This window comes from Neoarius graeffei, chromosome 18 (assembly GCF_027579695.1).
Source record: "Neoarius graeffei isolate fNeoGra1 chromosome 18, fNeoGra1.pri, whole genome shotgun sequence".
Classification (NCBI taxonomy): Eukaryota; Metazoa; Chordata; class Actinopteri; order Siluriformes; family Ariidae; genus Neoarius; species Neoarius graeffei.
The window spans coordinates 27,883,403-27,905,283 of record NC_083586.1 but is presented as its reverse complement, the minus strand read 5'-3'; the positions used below and the strand labels follow the sequence as shown (position 1 = coordinate 27,905,283).

General features: G+C 40.6%; 1 protein-coding gene across 2 annotated transcripts in view; it reads left to right on the top strand.

Annotated features, from left to right (window-relative positions):
* Positions 1-21,881, top strand: part of LOC132866066 (protein SON) — a 51,091-nt gene that overhangs the window by 17,224 nt on the left and 11,986 nt on the right. Inside the window, exons 4-11 of one of the 2 annotated variants that reach the window (XR_009650545.1) lie at positions 1-1,500; positions 5,248-5,657; positions 5,760-5,894; positions 6,212-6,433; positions 6,529-6,639; positions 12,499-12,615; positions 18,786-18,873; positions 19,431-19,519. The exon at positions 1-1,500 is cut by the window's left edge and continues 41 nt beyond it. Coding sequence is in view for 1 of the 2 variants with exons in the window: in XM_060898629.1 (XP_060754612.1) it covers positions 1-1,500; positions 5,248-5,657; positions 5,760-5,894; positions 6,212-6,433; positions 6,529-6,639; positions 12,499-12,615; positions 19,431-19,578; positions 19,668-19,733 (2,709 nt within the window). In the remaining variant the exon portion in view is untranslated. Of the gene's footprint in view, positions 1,501-5,247; positions 5,658-5,759; positions 5,895-6,211; positions 6,434-6,528; positions 6,640-12,498; positions 12,616-18,785; positions 18,874-19,430; positions 19,579-19,667; positions 19,734-21,881 lie in introns of those variants that run through there. The other variant, XM_060898629.1, reaches the window with a different exon arrangement.

Sequence of the window (21,881 nt, the reverse complement as noted above, 5' to 3'; positions counted from 1 at the left end):
AGGGAGAAAAAGGCAAAAAGTTTGATTCGCAGTCTGGTAGCTCTTCTGAATCCGAGTCTGAATCTGAGTCTGAAATGAAACCTTTGGGTGAAACTGTGAAAACCTTAACTGGGAAGACGCCTCAGGATTTACCTGACATTATTCCTAAGCTTGAGACAGCTTCTGACAAACACAAAGAAAGTAAAAGAGCCAAAAGGAGCTCGAGTCGCTCAAGAACATCCCGGCAAGACAAGAGTTTGAGAAGGCAGCGCTCCTGTTCCAGTTCAAGCAAACGGAAAGCAAAACACAGATCCAGGTCCCGCTCACCGAGACGATCTCCAAGATCACGGTCTAAATCACAGTCAAGGAAAAGCCCAGGAAGACCGTCTACACAGAAAAGATGGAGGAGTAGATCCAGGTCACATTCGAGATCACAGCGACGTAACAGACGGTCCAGATCTCGTTCAGCCAGAAGAGGCAGATGTTCACGATCCAGGTCACGGTCTAGACAAACTAGATCAAGGTCTCATGTAAGGAAGAGCAGAAGATCTCGGTCAAAAAGTAGGTCCCGTTCATATCATTCCAGACAGTCTAGGTCTCCGAGACGGGACAGGCGTTCTACATCAAGTTCCCGGTCAAAATCGAGATCTTTTTCAAGTGATGAACATCCTGAGAGGGAGAGACAAAAGAACAGTACAGCTGCAGAAATAAAGCATGATGATAGCTCTCTAAACAAAAATCTCAGTGAAGCAGAAAATGGAGACAAAGAAAAAAGTCAGACCGTGACAGTGACTCCCTCTGCCAGTATTATAAATGATGACCAAGTCACTCGACTTGGAGGCTCCTGGAGACCGATTCCTCTCTTGGATGCAAGTGTGTCTGTTTCTGGCTCCTCTGAGCCCAACCCTACAGTAAAGTGCATTACACCCACAATGCCTTTGGATATGAAAGATGTTTCAGCATGTACCTCAGGTGGGTCTAGAGACCTCCAGAGCACTGAAAAGACAGATGATCTTGCTAGTGCTGAACTGACAGACTCCCAAGTATTTAAACACAAGTCCATATCACCACCGAATCAAAGGCACTCAAAATCACCTTCAAGGAAAAGATCAACATCCAGTTCTCCTTTTAAACGAAGGAAGTCCAGATCATCCTCCAGAGACAGCAGGAAGTCTCCTTTGCAAAGGAAAAGATCCAAGTCCAGAAAACGGACTAGGCGCTCTAAATCCAAGTCGCCCAAAAGGAAAAGGTCAAAATCCCATTCGCCAGGGCGCCGGAGAAGGTCTAGGACCTCGGATAGAAAGCGGTCAAAATCTAGACACCGGTCTCGCTCTAAATCAAGAAGGTCTAGGTCTGGCTCACGTCGGAAAAGAGGTGGTTTCAGGAACCGAATGTTTAGTCAGCGAGATCGATGGAAACGAGAACCGAGCCATTCTCCTGTGGTCATCCTGCGGAAAAAAAGGTCGACCTCTCGATCTCGCCGTAGCACTAGCAAGACACCTCCACGCCTTACTGAGCTTGGTACAATAATCTTTTCTTTATTTATCCTTAAAATTCTCATCAGTGATGTTTTGTCATTGCATTAAATGGTATGCTTTTCATTTAGTCAATTATAGAGAAAGAATATGGCAGATAAGACATTGTTAATGATGTAATGATTGTCATAAAAGTCTTTGGAGACATGTAAAAAAAAATTTACCACCTTTTCTTGGCCTCAAAATATACACTATATTGTACACTATATGGCCAAAAATTTGTAGACACCTGATCCTCACACCCATATGTCTCTTCCCTAAACTGTTGGCACAAAGTTGGAAGCAGACAGTTATACATGTTGTATATAGAGGATATTACACAGTTGCGCAAAGATATGAAGTATCTTTAATATATTCACGAGGGAGCGAAGTGAGCAAGTGAAAATATTTTCAACACAAGAAGATAAACTTCATATCATTGTGCCACCGTGTAATGTTCTTTATATTATATGGACACATCCATAAAAAAAAATGCAAGTTAATTAAAAGAATTTTAATTTTTAACCAGTTCGCCATTTTGACATGCACGTTGAGTGGGCGGAAAATCACTGGGAGTGTTGTCATCCGAGTGAAATATCAGGAAATGTCACTCAGATCCGCGATGTATTTTGGACGAAAAATGTGAGTTTTTCAACACGAGATGATTAACTTCATATCTTCAGGCCAACGTGTGATTTTTCTTTTTATCATATCGACACATTGACAAACAAAAAGTACCCAAATTTACAACTCAAATTCCAAAAAGTTGGGACGCTGTGTAAACTCTAAATAAAAACAGAATGCAATAATTTGCAGACCATGGAAACCCTATATTTAATTGAAAATAGTACAAAGACAACATATTAAATGTTGAAACTGAGAAATTGTATTGTTTTTTTGAAAAATATATGCTCATTTTGAATTTGATGTCAGCAACATGTTTATAAAAAGTTGGGACAGAAGCATGTTTACCACTGTGTTGCATCACCTTTACTTTTAACAACACTATTTGGGAACTGAGGAGACCAGTTGTTGTAGTTTTGAAAGAGAAATGTTTTCCCATTCTTGCCTGATGTACAGTTTCAGTTGCTCAACAGTTTGGAGTCTCCTTTGTCGTATTTTGCGCTTCATAACAAACCAAATTTTTAAATGGGAGATAGATCTGAACTGCAGGAAGACCAGTTTAGCACCTGGACTCTTTTTTTTTTTTTACTACGGAGCCATGCAGTTTTAATATGTTCAGAAAGAGGTTTGGCATTGTCTTGCTGAAAGAAGGAAGGCCTTCACTGAAAAAAATGTCTGAATGGCAGCATGTTGCTCTGAAACGTGTATATACAGATGTACAAGCTACCCATGTCATGTGCACTAATGCACCCTCATACCATCACAGATCCTGGCTTTTGAACTGTGCACTGATAACAAGCCGGATGGTCCCTCTCCTCTTTAGCCTGGAGGACGTGATGTCCATGATTTTCTAAAAAGAATTTTACTTTTGATTCATCAGACCTTGGGACAATTTTCCACTTTGCGTCAGTCCATTGTAAAAGAGCTCGGGCACAGAGAAGGTGGCGGTGTTTCTGGATATTGTCCATAGATGGTTTTAACTTGCATTTGCGGATGCAGTAATGAACTGTTTTCACAGACAGTGGTTTTCTGAAGTGTTCCTGAGCTCATACAATGATTTCCACTACAGACACGTGTCTGCTTTTAAAGCGATTTAGCTAGGAAACTTTGAAATTACAGGGTTATGAAATGTCATTATTAACTTAAGCGGACTTTAGCTTAAACATGTTAAAGTTGTAACATCAGTCCGTTGGGCCATTCCCCCGGGCACAACTATACTGGATTAGCCAGATACATCGATGTATTAGGAGACGAAAATGAGGGTAGCGCTGCGTGACGTAGGATTCCGCATCACAGCATACCGTGTCATGTATCAAATGGATGGAAGATAAGGAGGTAAATATATTTTTTTGAAATTAACAGGCAATAAACTAGTCACTTCTTTATTCTGATTCCTTTTCTAATACTGCATTGCTATAATTTTGTGGAGAAATGCAAACAAATTGACTGAGAAGTCACGCTAGACCATAATATTACACTATAGTCTAGTTGTCACAACAGAAGGACTCACAAGTGCACTCTGGACAGCGCGTGCTCTGAACTGACTCGCGTGCGCCACAAATGACGCACACCTGCATGGGGTTAAAGCGCAATCAGCACGCCTAAATAAGGGCTCAGAATGCACACTCACTTTGTGAAGTATTGTGTTGTTGACATATTACCGAACCTTGTTTCCTGACTGATTTCCTGTTCCTCGTTTTTGACCCTGCTTCTGTCTACGATATTCTGTTTGTGCCTCGCTCGACCTTTTGCCTGTTTTACCGTTCACAATATATGCCTGCCGATTTGGACTGTTTGCAGTTTTTCTTTATTATAAAGATGATCTGCACTTACATCCGTCTCCAACTATCCCTGACAGAATACTTCGCCCTGCTGACACTAGTAAAGCATGCACTTGTACACCTCTGCTGTGCTCGTGGAAAATGACATCATACACGATGGAGTTATGGCGGCCTCCCTGACAAAAAATAGTCCCGTCTATTTTCATCTTTTTAGTGGTTATATCGTTAAGAACAAATTCAAAATGCAGCTTTTTTTTAAATAAAGGACAGACATAAAGACAGACTTTTAGCTCAATTTGTTTGTGAGATATTTTCTTTAATGCAGTGTCACCTGAGGGCCTGAAGATCCCAGGCATCCAATGTCAGTTTTCAGCCTTGTCTCTTGCATACAGAGATTTCTCCAGATTCTCTGAATCTTTTAAGGATATTATGTACCGTAGATGATGTGATCCCCAAATTATTTGCAGTTTTATATGAAGGAATGTTATTCTTAAATTGTTGCACTGTTTGCCCACGGAGTCTTTCACAGAATGGAGAACCCCTCCCCATCTTTACTTCTGTGAGACTCCGCCTCTCTGGGACGCTCTTTTTATACCCAATCATGTTACTGACCTGCTGCCAACTAACCAAATTAGGGCCTTTTTTTTTTTTGCATTACACAAATTTTTTTGTTTTCAGTCTTATTGCCCCTGTCCCAATTTTTTTGAAACGTGTTGCTGACATCAGATTCAAAATGAACATATGATTTTCAAAAAACAAAATTTCTCAGTTTCAACATTTGATATGTTGTCTTTGTACTATTTTCAATGAAATATAGGGTTCCCATGATTTGCAAATCTTTGCATTCTGTTTTTATTTGTTTTACACAGTGTCCCAACTTTTTTGGAATTGGTGTTGTATCAAAACAATTTATCGATTTCCTCACAAGTGACATATAGAGCTTGGTTTTGGTTGTCCAGGTCCCAGATGTAGTTCGTATAAAAAAATACAAGTGGTGTACTTCCCAGTAGAACACTCGTATCCATATATGTTTGCATGTTAGAGCAATACAGTTTCCTTTCACTGGAACTAAGAGGCCCAAACCTGTTCTAGTGTGACAGTGTGTCTGCGCACAAAGCGAGAAGGGGTGAGATGGGATGATGATCAAAAAGCACGTATAAGTATAATGGTCAGGTGCCTACAACGTTTGGCCGTGCAGTGCAGTGTAGTGTTGTGAGATTTCACCTACATTATCTGTTAGAACAAACACCAGATTTGAATGAGATTAGACTTGATATGAGTAGTATATTAATTACACATTTCTTTAGTAGTATATTTCACCTTACTCTTCGAATTTCTTTCCATTACAGATAAAGAACAATTGCTTGAAATTGCCAAGGCTAATGCTGCAGCTATGTGTGCTAAAGCTGGTATGCCAATTCCAGAGAGTCTGAGGCCAAAAACTGTCCCTCAGCTGTCCTTGCCAACCCCAAATCCCACACAATTGCCTTTACCCCTGGCCCTACCTGTCAATCTCCCCATGGGAATACAAGGGATGTCCATGAATGCTGCAGTGGCTAGCATGACTGCTGCCACCATGACTGCAGCTCTATCTGGTATGAATGCGCTTGCTGCCATGCCACAGTTGGCTCCCTTACCCACAATAACCAACAAGCCTCCACCTTCAGCCACGTCAAATCTGAATCTGGTTACTATTGAAGAAGCGAAAAAAAAGTTGGCAAAACAAGCAAACAGCTACAGCATCAAGGAGCTCACGGAAGTATGGGTTTTTGTTCATAATAGCTTTTGTTTTGCCATATCTTGTTGCACAAAAACCCCCAAACATTTATAAAATATAAATATGTGTCATGATTCTGTTCAGAAATGCAAAAAGATTGCGGAGAGTAAAGAGGAGATGGCTATTGCAAAGCCACACGTTTCAGATGATGAGGAAGACGACAGGCCATTTGGAGGAGTTGCCCTTAAGGAGAATAAGGGCATTACATTCAGTCTCAGTGTATGTATGAAGCACACAGTTGGTGCTTTTTTTTCTTTTTCTCCCATTACTGGTATCAGATATTCAGTTGGTTCATAGTTGGGGCAGCAGCATTCTCTGTAATGGTGGTGGAAGTGGAAACTTACTCAAGATCATGAAAAGGTGAAGGTGGACTGTTAGACATAAAACAAATTTGCTTTGGTTTGGTTTGGTTTTCCATTTAAATAATGCAGACAGTTTCTTTTCAACCAGCTATGTTATTGAATTTCCTTCTTCCTCTAATTTTGCAGTAACCTCCCTCCCCTTCCTGTGCCACCATGTCCTTCCCCCTCTTCCAGAACCCCTCTGCAAAGCCAGCAGTAAGGTCTGAGGCTGCTTTTGCCAAGGAGTTCCCAGTGTCTTCAGGTTCACAGCACCGCAAAAAGGAGGAAGATGGAGTGTATGGAGAGTGGATCCCTGTGGAAAAAAAGACTGATAAAGCAGGGACTCCATCAGCAGCTCCTGCACCTGAGGATCAGAACAAAACCAACGACAGCGTCTTTCCTGAGGCACCCTCGCAGGTCAGTTCTCCCCACTTTAGGCTATTGTGCTTCTTTTTTTAACATTGATGCAAGTTCTAAATAATCCTTTATTTTCTTTTTGGATGTCTTTATAGCCAGTGGACATCACACTTGCAATTACTGAAAGGGCAGTGGCACAGAAGAGACTGGCAGAGAATCCTTTTGACATCAATGCCATGTGTATGCTTAATCGTGCACAAGAGCAGGTAAACTTGACATTCATGCTGTGACTGCTGCTAAAAAGACAGAGGATTTACAGTATGATAAAACATGTACATAAGTCATAAATACATAAAAAGGAATAAATCACACCTTAATTGACTTATAATCTATGAGAATTACTATGAATCATGAAAATTACATTTAACCAAATTAGTCCCAAGAGCTAACAATAGACTGAGTTAAATAAATATGTTTATAGTGTAGAATTAAAAACGTCCATTGAGCTGGCATTCAAATGCTCTCTGGAACACTATAGAGGCTTTGCACCTTCACATGACCCCATAGCAACAGTACCTACGCCACCATGACAGGAGGCACGCTTGTAGTGCTTCATTCAGATGAGTCAGTTGTTATTGGTCGGTATGGGAAGGTCTTGTTGCGTTTTTGGACATGCAAATCATTTTAACATCATAAACAAAGACATCAGATTTTTTAATTTACCAAAAGTAATTCATGATCGGGGGAAAAAACTGATAAATTTATAAACGTAGAAGGGAAAAATGGCTCGCAAACATTCGGCGGGACTCGGTGTCAAACAGAGAAATCAAAAACCCTATGGTATGCTCACTTTATTTCCACAAAGGTAATAAGTCCAAAAATAATCATTTCAGAACCGCATGAAGGTGCTTATTCTTATACAGTGAAGTGAACATGAGTAACACAGCGGCTCTGCAGAGCCTAACCTTCCCCAAGACTTAAAAAGTGCATTTACGTTCGGGGATCCTTCGGAGTCCATTGTGCGCATGCTTGGGACCCAGTCATTATGGGAAACACCTGATGCTGATCTGAGCACAGTCAGCACGCGCATGTAAGGACACTGTTTTCACAGAGACTTCGTGAAGTATTCTGTCAGGTATGCAGTCATAGACGGATCTTAGTGGAGGAAGAGTGTTTATTAGCAGGTGTGACGATGACAAAAACAAAACACAAACGAAACTGAAATCAGACTCATAAACATGGCTAGAAACAAATGTGACATGGGGGGCGTCGTGGCTCAGGTGGATGGGGCGCCATGCGATGGACCCGGGGACCCGGGTTCGATTCCGACCTGGGGTTGTTTCCTGATCCCTCCCCGTCTCTCTCTCCCGCTCATTTCCTGTCTCTGCACTGTCCTATCCAATAAAGGTGAAAAAGCCCAAAAAATATATTTAAAAAAAAAAGAAACAAATGTGACCATGATAATACTTTACAAAGCCTCTGTGTCATTGTGTGTGTGCTGATTGCACTCAAATCATCATCATCAGGCGCTTCCCATAACAACTGGGTCCTATGTGCACTCTCCCCTGCTGCGCCAGGCCCAGGTATCACACACATTGCTTCACCCCCTACTTCTTTCCACCCCTACTTAATTTCTTAATGAAACCCCTGAACAGCTATATCATGTAGTTTCAGAGAATAGTGTTCAAGCTCCAGGATGAAAGCCGCAACCTTATTACAGGTGGGCCGAGTGCCTACGGTGGTGCTTGAAAGTTTGTGAACCTGTTAGAATGGCATAAATATGACCTAAAACAACATCAGATTTTCAAACAAGCCCTAAAATTAGATAAAGAGAACCCAATTAACCAAATAAGGCAAAAATATTCTACTTGGTTATTTATTTATTAAAGAAAATTATTTAATAATACATATAAATGACAATGCCTCCTGCCTAGTTATTCATCCTCACCTGTTACATGTATTCAACTGGAAGGCATTTATTTCAGTGATGGGATAAATTAACACACCTTCTCAGCACTTAATGTTTTTTTGCATGGTCAGACTTACCACTCCCGTATAATGGATGTGTGATGGTACTTCTTTTGAGCCTTGCCATTAGTAGATGAGTCACCCTTATCTTCACATTAGCTCTTAGCCCTGTTCTCACTTGTATAAACATGATTCCTCCAAGTGGGAATACAATTCAGCCTGACTGACCACATCCCTTGGCTGTTCTGGTGTAAGGTAGATTAGCGAAATGGAATCAAAAGTTGATTGAATTTGAATACCCTAAGCGCATCCTCCTTATCAAGGAACACTTTACAAAATTTTATTTATACAAATCGAGGTAAAGAAATCAAATCAGCACATCCCAACATCAGTATTTTTGTTTTTTTATCAGAATGTTGTAGAAGAAACACGTTCTCCATATCTATGAGATCACAATTTCGAATCCTGACTGTGCCACAGCCATTCATGTCCAGGAGTCAAGAGGAGTCATCCCACTGTGTGGGAGGGATGGCATATACTCTCTTCACTCTCCAATATGTGCTTTCACACCAAACATCGGTAGGGACTTATGTTGTGGAAGTCTGAACCTCACAAGTAGCCAAAAATACTTGCACAAAAGAAGTTACCTTGAAGCGCCTTTATTGAATTCATAGTCTTGACGCTGAGTGGGTCCAGACGACACGATGAAGGTCTGAATTTCTACCGTTAGCTTTTAAAGCTTTTTTTCCCCGCTCCAAGAGACCAACCCTAGAATGGCCCAAAACAAAATGTGGGCTCCTATTAAAATCATTGTAAAAGAACTTCTTTGTTTAAACGCAGACTTCTGATTGGCTGCCCAATACAGGCTTCTCATTGGCTAAAACATATCTTCCAGTATCTTTAAACTAAAACGGACTCGCTTGTGTTTCTTACCATGACATTTTAAGGGTTTTACAAGTTAATAGCAAAATGCCCTTACAGTAATAACAATCAGTGGTGAAGAACACAAGATGATTACACACAAGATCCTCTAAACCTTTAAACTCCTAAATTGTTCCTAGGTTCAGCTTAATGGAGCCTCGTGTGAGAATGCCTCCTAAGTATGATATCATACATTCAGGCAAAATAATACAACATAATTTCACCATGCTCTTAGAAAGATAATTGTATCAAACTTAATTCAGTTTTGTGTGTGTCAGGCCCATAAAATATTGTAATGAGAGAGAATTGACTTTCTAAATTGGCCAATAAAGGTAAAACAGTGCCTGTCCCAGAAGATAAGATAACTGTGTTTAGAAGAACGGAAATCCGAACACATTCTGATGTTCTAAACAGCAATCTTGAGGTATAAAATAATCTTACACTTGTTGAGTGGAATTACCCACTGGGGAGCTTCTCCAAGAATGACATACCTTCAAGGGCTTTTATTTTTTCTGTTTGCATTCTCAACACCAGTAGGAATGCTGAAGTGACGTAAGCCAGCTTGCTAGTATGACATAAGCAGGAAATGTTAGCGAAGATTTTTATATTTTGCTTAGACATACAGTATCATCGTACTGTATTTCCTCCGTTGCATATAGGATCAATCAAGCCTGGACTCACTCACTCACTCACTCACTCACTCACTCACTCCATCCATCTTCTACCGCTTATCCGGGTCGCGGGTGTAGCAACCTAAGCAGAGCAGCCCAGACTTCCCTCTCCCCGGCCACCTCCACCAGCTCTTCTGGGGGAATACCGAGGCATTCCCAGGCCAGCCGAGAGATGTAATCTCTCCAGCGTGTCCTGGGTCTGCCCCAGGGTCTCCTTCCGGTGGGGCATGCTGAGAAAACCTCCCTTGGGAGGCGTCCAGGGGGCTTCCTAACAAGGTGCCTGAACCACCTCAACTGACTCCTTTCGATGTGGAGGAGCAGCGGTTCTACTCCGAGTCTCTCCTGAATGACCAAGCTTCTCACCTTGTCTCTAAGGAAGAGCCCAGCCACCCTGCGGAGAAAACTAATTTCTACCGCTTGTATCCGCGATCTCATTCTTTCGGTCACTACTCACAGCTCGTGACCATAGGTGAGAGTGGGAACATAGATGGGCCAGTAAATTGAGAGCATTGCCTTTTGGCTCAGCTCTCTCTTTACCACAACAGACCGGTTTAGCGTCCGCATCACTGCTGACGTTACCCCGATCCTTCTGTCCAACTCCCGCTCCCCCTTACCCTCACTTGTGAACAAAACTCCGAGATACTTAAACTCCTCCACTTTAGGTAGCAACTCCCCGCTGACCTGGAGTAAGCACTCCACCCATTTCCGGCTGAGCGCCATGGCCACGGACTTGGAGGTGCTGATCCTTATCTCAGCCACTTTGCACTCAGCTGCAAACCATCCCAGCGCATGCTGTAAGTCACAGATTGATGAAGCCAACAGGACCACATCATCCGCAAAAAGCAGAGACGTGATCCTGATGTCACCAAACCAGACACCCTCTGCCCCTTGGCTCCGCCTAGAAATTCTGTTCATAAAAGTTATGAACAGAACCGGTGACAAAGGACAGCCCTGGTGGAGTCCAACATGCACCGGGAACGAGTCCGACTTACTGCCAGCAATGCGAACCAAACTCCTGCTCTGGTCATACAGGTACCGAATGGCCTGCAGTAGTGGGCCCTGAACCCCATGCTCCCGAAGCACCCCCCACAGGGCACCACGAGGGACACGGTCATAAGCCTTCTCCAGGTCCACAAAACACATGTAGACCGATTGGGCAAACTCCCATGCACCCTCTAGTACCCTTGCAAGGGTAAAGAGCTGGTCCAATCTTCCACGACCAGGACGAAAACCGCATTGTTCCTCTTGAATCCAAGGTTCGACTATCGACCGGACTCTCCTCTTCAGCACCCCAGCATAGGCTTTCCCAGGGAGGCTGAGAAGTGTGATCCCCCTATAGTTGGAACACACTCTCCGGTCCCCCTTTTTAAAAAGGGGGACCACCACCCCAGTCTGCCAATCCAGAGGCACTGTCCCCGACCTCCACGCAATGTTGAAGAGGCGTGTCCGTCAAGGCAGCCCAACAACATCCAGTGCCTTCAGGAACTCAGGACGAATCTCATCCACCCCTGGACTTCATTGTTGGCCAATTTATCTGCCCCCCTTCTTTGAATGCTAATGTAAAGTGCTATTGTTTACATGGCAAACGTTTTACACAGATTTTTAAAAATGGTAGTTGCCGGTACTGTAATGGCTCATGTTCAACCAAACAACGTACACTTCTGTCTGGACCAAGCACAGTACACTTATGTCACTCATGGTTCCTTTTATGCTGGGAGAGTACCTACCCTGACGTAGGAGCTAAAAAAGTCCCTCAGGACAGCGTTCTAAGAACTACATTCATCCTCAGTTCCTACAGCGAGGACACACTTTAGCGAGGGTTACTTCCTCCTAAGAACTGTGAAAATGTTCCTCCAGTCCGAAAGTGTGAAACCAAAGTAACACAAGGCAGTCACGGGCATCTGTAAGCTCATGTATGCAGAAGAGGGTAGATAGCACTTTCCTCCGAGTGTGTTATGATGCCCTGTGATGCATGAGCAGTCGTTCAAAAAAGATGCAGAGGTTGGCTTCATGGGTCTTGGAGGAAGCATGCATTAACCTTCACTCTTCCTGGTTGGTAGTTGTTGTGGTTCTCTCCAAATTTGGGAGAAAACTGCAGAAGAATGTAAGTTTCTATTCATCCAGTCTTTTTCACAGTCTTGCTGTGAATTGGGCCAAACTGAGAACTATAATTGTGTGTCATCTGAATATAATTGAAAGCTAGCTAACAAATACATGTCTATTGGACTGGATATAAAAGGGATAACAATAAGGGGACTAAAACAGAATCTTGTGGGACACTACTGTACTTGTTTTAGACTCTGAAGAATGTCCAATTATTTATAGCATACTAGGAACAGTCCATCAAATAAAATTTAACGAAGGCAACAGCATGCCTGTTTAACCTAATTGCATTTTCAGGACTTTTCAAATATCATGGTTAATAATGTCATCATCAAATTTTGCACTCAAGTCCAATTGTACTCAAACAAAATATTCACAATCTGAGGCAAGCAGTCGGTCACTGACCACTTTTTATTCAAGTTCACATTCTTTATTTGAGTTTAATTGGTTGTGTTTTTCCAGGTGGATGCTTGGGCCCAGTCCAACACAATCCCAGGTCTATTCACTGGTTCAACAGGTGCTCAAGTGCTCTCGTCTGAAGAGCTGTCCAACAGTGGCCCGCAGGCTTGGCTCAAGAAGGTGACCTATTGCCAAAATTTAGAGCAGGAAACCAGAGTTTTGTTAAAAAGTGCTTATTTTTTTATTTATTATGTTTACGACAGCCTTTCCAACAAGTCTTGTAGATATACAGCCATCATTGCTGCCCCAGCACACTTGGGGGGAAAACTTTTCCACTGACACATTGCTGGTTCTGGTGCCAGGGCTGTTGCTGCTTCATTACCCAACTCTCTAATGTAAAAATAATTTTGATGTCTGTGTTCTTTGCACTGGAGGAACACACAACCTCTTCCAACAAAGTAGTAATTAAATTGGATATGTATATTATATTTCTTTTAGTGGAGTAGGTACACCTTTCCACCAGGGTCATGCAGATTCTTTTTGTCTGTGTGTGAGATTCTGTTGTAGCAGGTGCATTGCAAGAGGGGCATCACATCTCAGTGATTGACTATAGACTACTTAGTAAGTTTTCTTTGAAAGATGGGAGGAAGGAAGAGCACCTGAAGTAAGTCTCCTGTTAAATGGGATTGAAAGCTCAAAGTTGATGATATGAAAGATGGCATGAACTTCCAGCAGTAGTGGAAGGTAGTCTACCAGGAACAACAATCTGTCGTATTTGGAGTAGAAACTAAATTGTAGACAGTAGCGCTAAGTAACATACTTAACTTCTTGGTTACTGCATAATTAATTCAAAACTATGTATATCTAAAAGCTTCACTCAGGAGACTTTTCTTAAAATTCCCAGATCAACCGACCTTCTCATTGCTTCACCAAGGTTCTCAAACCCCGTTTCCAAAAGAAAGTTGGAAAGCTGTGTAAAATGTAAATAAAAAGAGAAGCTGATGATTTGCAAATCATGAAAGCCCTATATTTCTTTGAAAACAGTATTAAGACAACATATTAAATGTTGAAAGTTTTTTTTGACAAATATATGCTAATTTTGAATTTAATGCCAGCAAAATATTTCAAAAAAAGTTGGGACAGTGGCAACAAAAGACTGTATAGGTGCAATTAGTAATTAAGTGATCAATCTCATTAAATCAGTCTCATTAAATAATACATTTAATTTTGATGCTTAATAATAAATTATCAAACAGCTAAATTATGATATATTCCAAATTATTATGATCACTTACCATATTCCACAACCTATATGCACCTTGGAATCCTTTGAGATTGAGTAACTTCAAAAATATCGGAACAATAAATAAACACAGTTTCAATAATTAATTGAATTTATTATAACAAAGATAAATTGAATAATGGCAGTTGAAATCTTCAAATAGTCAGCAGCAAACAGTGAGATGTGTGTGTCCATAGGAGTGTGTGTGTGTGTGTGTGTGTGTGTGTGTGTGTGTGTGTGAGAGATAAAAAAAATTAAATATTAGCAATTGAAATACATTCAAATGGTCATCCGTGATATATGTGGATTTGAATGTGGGCACGGGGGAATGCACTATAAAGGTTGAATTGAATCAGGGCTTGGAATATTATCTAAAGTTGAGACAAAGGACCTCGTAATAAAGAACGGAGGGGGGAAGGGTCACCACGTGTTTCTTTATAGAACAAAAGAGTTAGCTTCGGTTTGCTAGCTAAGGTGTGTTGTAAGGCCTATGGCCTAACCAAAAGGCTAGCGTGGGATGCTAACTGAGGTGTGTTTTGCGTGTGTGACCATGTGGTGAGGCCTTATAGTCCCTGGAGACAATACAATTAGCCCTGGATGCTAATGAGACAGAAGAATTAGCCGTAGCAGCTAACCCACTAGCTTTATAACATTACCAAATTCACTGAAATCTTGATGAGGTCAAAATATGTGTAAATAATGAAATTAAAGTGTTAGAAAGGAAAAGGGGGCATGCAAAAGCCTATCTATTAAACAATTGAGAGGACAAAAATAGAACAATAATTCAATACCCTGAGGGTCTACAGTGTACACATTTAAACCGTTCCTGAGTTTAAATTCACACTTCTTCATAAAGCTAATTCCTAAGACTAGTTTTATGCCCAAAATTTGCCAGTCTTACTTAGTATCTTGCCTCTACGCGAGATTATGAGAAGATGTTCTGAGATTTTTGGAGTTTCACCGTTGTGGAGCACGTGAGTCGCTTCCGTGGAAAACAGAGGATTTCTTGGTCCGACGCGTGGTCGCTCGTGATGAAAAGAAATCTCTGATCAAAATAATGTGCACAACGCTTTAATTAGAAGGATCCGGTCGCTTCTAACTTTTAAATTAAACTGCTTGGGCTGCAGTCGTACGTACTTATAAGGAACAAATGAAACCGGTTATATCTCAGTCTGAGTCAAAATCTTTTACTTACCGTGGCCAAAGGTAAGTAAAAGAAAAGCGCGAAACTCTGATTCTTGACAAAAAAAAGACTTCTTTATCTGGTTTGCTCGGCAGAGCGAATCTCTTTGTGCCTGCAGCCAGCTGGTCCAGACGGAAAGAGGAAGAGCTGGGAGTTTCCGGGTTACTTATGGCTTCCTGGAGGATGGTGACGTAGGTGATCCCGCCCAGGCGTGACGTAGGTCAACGCGGAAGTTGGTTGATGGGAAATGTAGTTTCTTAAAGGGACTGTGTGTACCTACAACTGGGACAAAACAACACCTAGTCTAGGCATATCAGACGCTTGCTGGCCGTGGTGTGAAAATTGTGCATGCAGACACTCATTTAAGTTTCCAGACCTGTCATTGCTTAACTCTTGAATGCTTTCTATCATTTAAAAGCTTATAATCTCTGCTTTCCAAAGAAACTTATCTCTTTAAGATCTATTCAGTACTTTGGGAGTAACGGCAGGTTGAAGTTGGTACAACAGAGTACACTCTCTGCTTGCGTGACGTCGGGAAACTGCCGGTGCTTTTTGAGTCATGGGAAAGTGGGCAGGCTCTCTCTCTTCTGATCAGTTTCCGACTGGATTACTTATGAATATCAATCACATAACTTTTATAGAGATGTTCTCTAGCTCTCACCGTTTCTGATGACATATTCAGCATAATTTTCTGTCCGCTAGTTTTGATGTTATGATTCATAGGAGACTTTGAAGTGAGTTTTCATAGCTTTACCTACTTGTTTTTCAAATCAAACTGATTCATGTAAATAAATAACGATTTTAGAATATAACTGTAGTTGTAAAAAAAAAAAAACTACTTGTTTTAATGAAGAATATTGAGATCTTGGGTGGTCGGAATGAGATTTTAAAAAACCAGAAGTCAGAAACGCGAGTGTCAATTTCAGTTCAATTAATTGGAATTGTTTATTGGATGTGGATCTCACAGTTTTTTTGAGGTTTGTCTTGAAAGCAGTGAATATGATCATTTATATTCTTTAATATAAACACTAGTAGGCCCTACTTTTTAGAAATACAAAGGCCTACAGAGCACAAAGAGGGTGTAAGAAGTAATCTTTTATTACTTTTTATTGAGTTTACCGATTTAACATTTTTACCTAATTCGCATCATAAATGCTAATTAAATACTAATTTGCATAATTTGTTTCTACTAATTTTTCAGACTTTGTATTCAGTACACAAGCATCTATGTGCCTGCCAATTTCCATGTAAACATCTTGAAAAATAGAAAAGTTATTAAGAAAAAACATTTGATCTCCTTCTTTAATGAGGCCCATTTTGGACCATGTGATCTTAATACATAATATTATGGCAGTTTTCTAAAAATTAAGCCGTTTTTTCAATCTTTGAGTTGTAATATCTTGAACGGATAAACATTTTAATTCTCTAAAAATGATGTTCTGCATTCAATTCTGAATTCAACGAGAGCCGTTTCAAGCAATTTAGATTGAATTTGAATTTTCACCTGATATGCCTACCTAGTGGAATATCTCTCAACTAATTTGGTTAATTGGCAGCAGGTCAGTAACATGATTGGGATGCTCTTTTTATACCCAGAGAGGCGGAGTCTCTCAGAAGTAAAGGTGGGGGGGAGGGGTTTACCGCTCTGTGAAAGACTGCGTGGGCAAACAGTGCAACATTTTAAGAATAACATTCCTCAATGTAAAATTGCAAAGAATTTGGGGATCACATCATCTATGGTACATAATATCCTTGAAAGATTCAGAGAATCTGGAGAAATCTCTGCAAGAGACAAGGCTGAAAACTGACATTGGATGCCTGTGATCTTGAGGCCCTCAGGTGACACTGCATTAAAAACAGCACGATTCTGTAGTGGAAACCACTGTATAGGCTCAGGAACACTTCAGAAAACCATAATCTGTGAACAGTTCATTACTACGTCTACAAATGCTATTTAAAATTCTTATCATGGAAAAAAGAAACCATATATAAACGATATTCAGAAACCCCCACCACCTTCTCTGGGCTCGAGTTCATTTACGATGGATTAAGGCGAATTGGAAAACTGTCCTGTGGTCTGATGAATCGAAGTTTGAAATTCCTTTTGTAAATCATGGACACCACATCCTCCAGCCTAAAGAGGAGTGGGATTCTCCGACTTATCAGAGCACAGTTCAAAGGTCAGCATCTGTGATGGCATGTGGAGCATTAGTGCACATGGCATGGATAGCTTGCACATCTGCGAAGCCACCATTAATACTGAATGATACAGTGCCCTCCACAATTATTTGCACGCCTTGTAAAGATTAGAAAAAAATCCACCTTTTGGTCAAGTAGCTTCATCTCAAAGTAAAAAAATTAGAAAACTCCAACTTTTAATTGAAATTAATTTTATTCAGAGGAAAAACAAATCCCTCATCAAGAAATAAATATTTTCAAGAAAAAAGTGCCAATATTATTGGCAGCTTATTATATTCTAAACTGCATTCTGCACATATTACAACTCCATGGCTCCATAGAAAGAGTCGGGGTGCTAAACTGGCCTGCCTGTGGTGCATTATGAAGAAAAACATGACAAAGGAGACCCTGAACTGTTGAGCAGCTGAAATCCTATATTGGATTTCAAAATGGGACATTTCACTTTCAAAACTACAGCAACTGGTCTCGGTTCCCAAATATTTAGTGTTGTTAAAAGTCGAGGTGATGTAATACAGTGGTAAACATGCACGTGTTCCAAGTTTTTTTGAAACATGTTGCCATCAAATTCAAAATGAGAATATTTTTTTAAAACATTTCTCAGTTTCAACATGATACATTGTCTTTGTACTATTTACAGTGAGATATAGGGTTTCCACGATTTGCAAATTATTGCAATCTGTATTTATTTATATTTTGGTGTCCTAACTTTTTTTGGAAATGGGGTTGTAGAACCCCAAAAAGCTAATTGAAAGATAATTAACTTAAATTGTTCCAGGAAAAAAACATTGAATCAGAAACAGATTTCAACTGTGTGTGTGTGTGTGTGTGTGTGTGTGTGTGTGTGTGTGTGTGTGTATATATATATATATATATATATATATATATATATATATATATATATATATATATATATACACACAATGTGTGTGTGTATATATATAATATATACACACACACACAATGTGTGTGTGTGTGTATATATATATATATACACACACACACATATATATATATATATATATATATATACACACACACACACACACACACACACACATATATATATATATATATATATATATATATATATATATATATATACACACATATATACACACACACACAATGTGTGTGTAAAAATAACGTTCCCTGTCACTGCTATAGCGTTAAAACACTCGGAGAGAAAGAGAAAGCAGTCTGTTCCATCAGGGTGTGCTTGTGACATGCCCAACTTCACATAGTTACAAACATAGACTGTAATTATGAGTTACTGAACAGAAAGTGCTTTTAAAAAGTTAAATACGTATGCGATATTGCTTTCTGTAGCATTTGATCAACACCTCATTTGTAAGGGGGATCTGCAAAAAAAAGAAATTGTTTCAGGAGGTGACCTATTAACAAACTGGACAAAATTTAATCTAGTTATACTGACAATTACCATCATGTGAAGGTTTTTTTTTTCTTTCTCTTGTCTTTTTTCTTTGGTTGAAGATGCAATTTGTGTAGCATTTATCATCCATTGTCAGTATCTCACTTTCTGGGTTCAAGGATTTTCACAAGGTGTTTCATTATTTACCATTTTTCCCTGCTGGCGGGGTTTGGGGTGGGGGGCAGGGGCGGAAGAGGGGTGGGGGTTCACAGTGTGCCCTGTGAACTCTCACCACTCTATATGGAAACTTGTTGCAGGGTCAGTCCTTGTAGCTGCCTTGTTGCCATGGTCACTGTCAGGCCCCTTCTATTCACGTCAGATGCACAGCCGATGATGAGGGCCTAGGTACGTACGTCATACAGCACCCATATTTCTATTCATGTGGATTTGTCTCCACTCTAATGAAAACGTTTCTGCTATGCCTGTGTGTCTTTCAACTGAACTGATGGGGTGGTAAGGTTGGTTTTGATTCCTCTGTCACAGGAAACAATGACATTCTTAATATATTTATATGATTTTTGTAGCATGATAGTTGTAGTCTTTTTTTTTTTTTATCTATGCTAATACAACTAGGACCTGGTAAGATAAATAGTTCACTTTAAAGTATAGCTTTGGGAATGCTGCTTTTTCAGATCATCTTAAAATACTTAATGTAGATGTAATTTATTTATTTAATTATTTATTTAAATTTTTTGAGATTTTGCTGATATCTGTAGGTAAACTCCATGGATCCAGAAGATAGCTAGTACAGTTGAGTTTCAGTGCAGCTCAAGTCCATTCTTGAACTGTGACCTCTTACTATTTCTTTTGTGCTTCTTTTTCTCCGTCTTCTCTCTCTCTCCTTCCCTCTCTCTCTCTCCTTCCCTCCGTCTTCTGCCCATATCTGTATGCTTTTCATCCAGGACCAATTCCTGCGTGCTGCCCCAGTCTCAGGAGGCATGGGAGAGTTGCTGATGAAAAAGATGGGTTGGCGTTCTGGAGAAGGCCTCGGCAAACACAGAGAAGGCACAGTGGAACCCATTGTAATAGACTTCAAAACTGACCGCAAGGGTGCGGCCTTCTCACTGTGCATCATACACTGTTACAAAGTCTTTATTCCTAACATTTAATAATGCACTGGATTTGGTTTGTCCATGTAGGACTAGTAGCAGAGGGGGAGAAGACCCAGAAATCTTGTAATATGGTCATGATGAAGGATCTTTTAGGTAGGTCTCTTTTAAAAATTATATATTTAAATAACATTGACTGGCATTGAGTGGTATATCAGATATATTCCATTCAGCTAGCATGATATTGAACAAATTGAAGATGAGTTCAATATCATGCTAGCTGAATGGCATACATCTGATATACCATGAAAAAAAGCCATTATTATTATTCTACAAATGCATTCCTTTCGGGTGTTCAACGCGTCTTTCTCTTTCAAAATTCTCTCAAAAGCTTCCGTATTTAATGAAGCAAACCTGGCGGCCATGTTTGTTTACAAATTGTCACAGTCGCTCGCTAGCGCGGAAATTTTACGTCTCTGATACGTGACGTCATATTGTCTTGACAACCATGCAATATCGTAAACCATATTGAACGCTCCATTCTCCATTGGGTAGAGTGATGTATTACACGTAGGATAAGCGATATGCTAACAATATTGCATGCTATCAAGCCAAATGAATAAAACCCACAAGAAGGGAATAAAATATATGTTTTTATTCCATCGAAAAAGTGTCTTGTATGTCTAATAATATATTTTTATTTGTGGCTGTAAACAATTTAAAATAATCTAAAATAACTCGGAAACTTGAGCTACAGTCACACTCGTGGTCATGAAGCTTTGCAATGAGTTATCGATGAAAATGATGCGTTTTAGTGGCGATGCATGGCGATGTGGCGAGCTAAAAGTTGTGGTCACAGCAGACAAATATTTGACTGTCACATGCCCACGGTTTTGTAATGTGATGTTCAGCAAGTACATATTGTATGTATGCGATGGTCAGATGTCTACATATAGACCCTTCCCACTGACGTCACCGGAAACCGGAAGTAAACAGACCCTGCGCCATATTGGAAGACCAACAAACTCGTTATCAGGGGGAAATAACGGCAGCGCACGGAATTTAAACCCACGAGGCACTTGGTTCATCATAAACCTACAATGGTAAACTTTTGTGCTGTGTTAGGGTGTTCCAACAAAGCTGATGGGAAAGGTGAAAAGAAGTCGTTCTTCAGAATACCAGCTGTGATTGAGACACAAGCAAACCAAGGAGCTTTCTGCCAGGAGACAGAGAATAAGTGCATTACTGAGTGTCTGTGAGCAAAGGAGAGCCTGAATGTTGCAACCTCCCTATTGGCTGTTTATAAAAATGTATCAATTGTTGCCCTTCATCGCGGACTCGAGAGACGAGACCTGACGAGTTAGTTCGTTGGTAGCAGAACAAAATGTCTGGACACAAATCGGGTTTTCAGAAATGGAGGGTCGAAAATACAAAAAAGGAGGCAGAAAATGCAAAACGAGTTTTAAGGTAGGACAAATGGTTACTTTTCTGAGGCAGCCCGCCGTGGCTGCAGGCTTTCAGTTGTGTCATTGAATGGTTACTTTTCTGAGGCAGCCCGCCATGGCTGCCTGCAGGCTTGTTTATTATAGCCCATTTAGTTAAAATAGTTGATCTAAAATGTTTATAGTTATGTGATGGTTGTCCTCAGTGTTGGAACTATGCTGATATTTTCGGGGGGTCCCTTTTTTTCCCTGGGGGGGTGCTTGCGCTCGTCTCGGAGCGTGGATCTCCAAACACGAGAAGCCTATCTTGCGCACATATCACGTGGACTCCACACACGCATCGCGTCTGAAGTCATAACTCATCAGGGGAAATCGTGTCCGCATTGGCATGTTCAAAAAACAACCTCGCGTCAACAATGATACCACACGCAAGAACAAAAAAAACAGTCAGGCTACTCAACAACCAACCTGGCAGCAGCAGTCGTTGTCATATCGGTTTATTTTATCTTTGATGTAAACACAACACTTCGGATATGCAAATGCTTCCCGTTACACACGATTGCTGTGTCAATAAACATCATTTTGCCAATATTTTAGAGACCCCCCCAACATTTCCCAAATCATGTTTTCAAGGGATCTCATGTCTGTTTCAGGGGATCTCGGATCCCCCGAGTACCCCCGTAGTTCGAACACTGGTTGTCCTGATTTAGACTGGTGTGTTTTTTTTTTTTTTTTGGGGGGGGGTTGCGCAATGTTGCACCCGGGTCCAGATTAGGGCAGAACCGGCCCTGGCTACATTTCAGGTGTAGTTTGTTTTATGTATGTATGTACTTGCATAGATGTGTACTTGGTCTTCCAATAT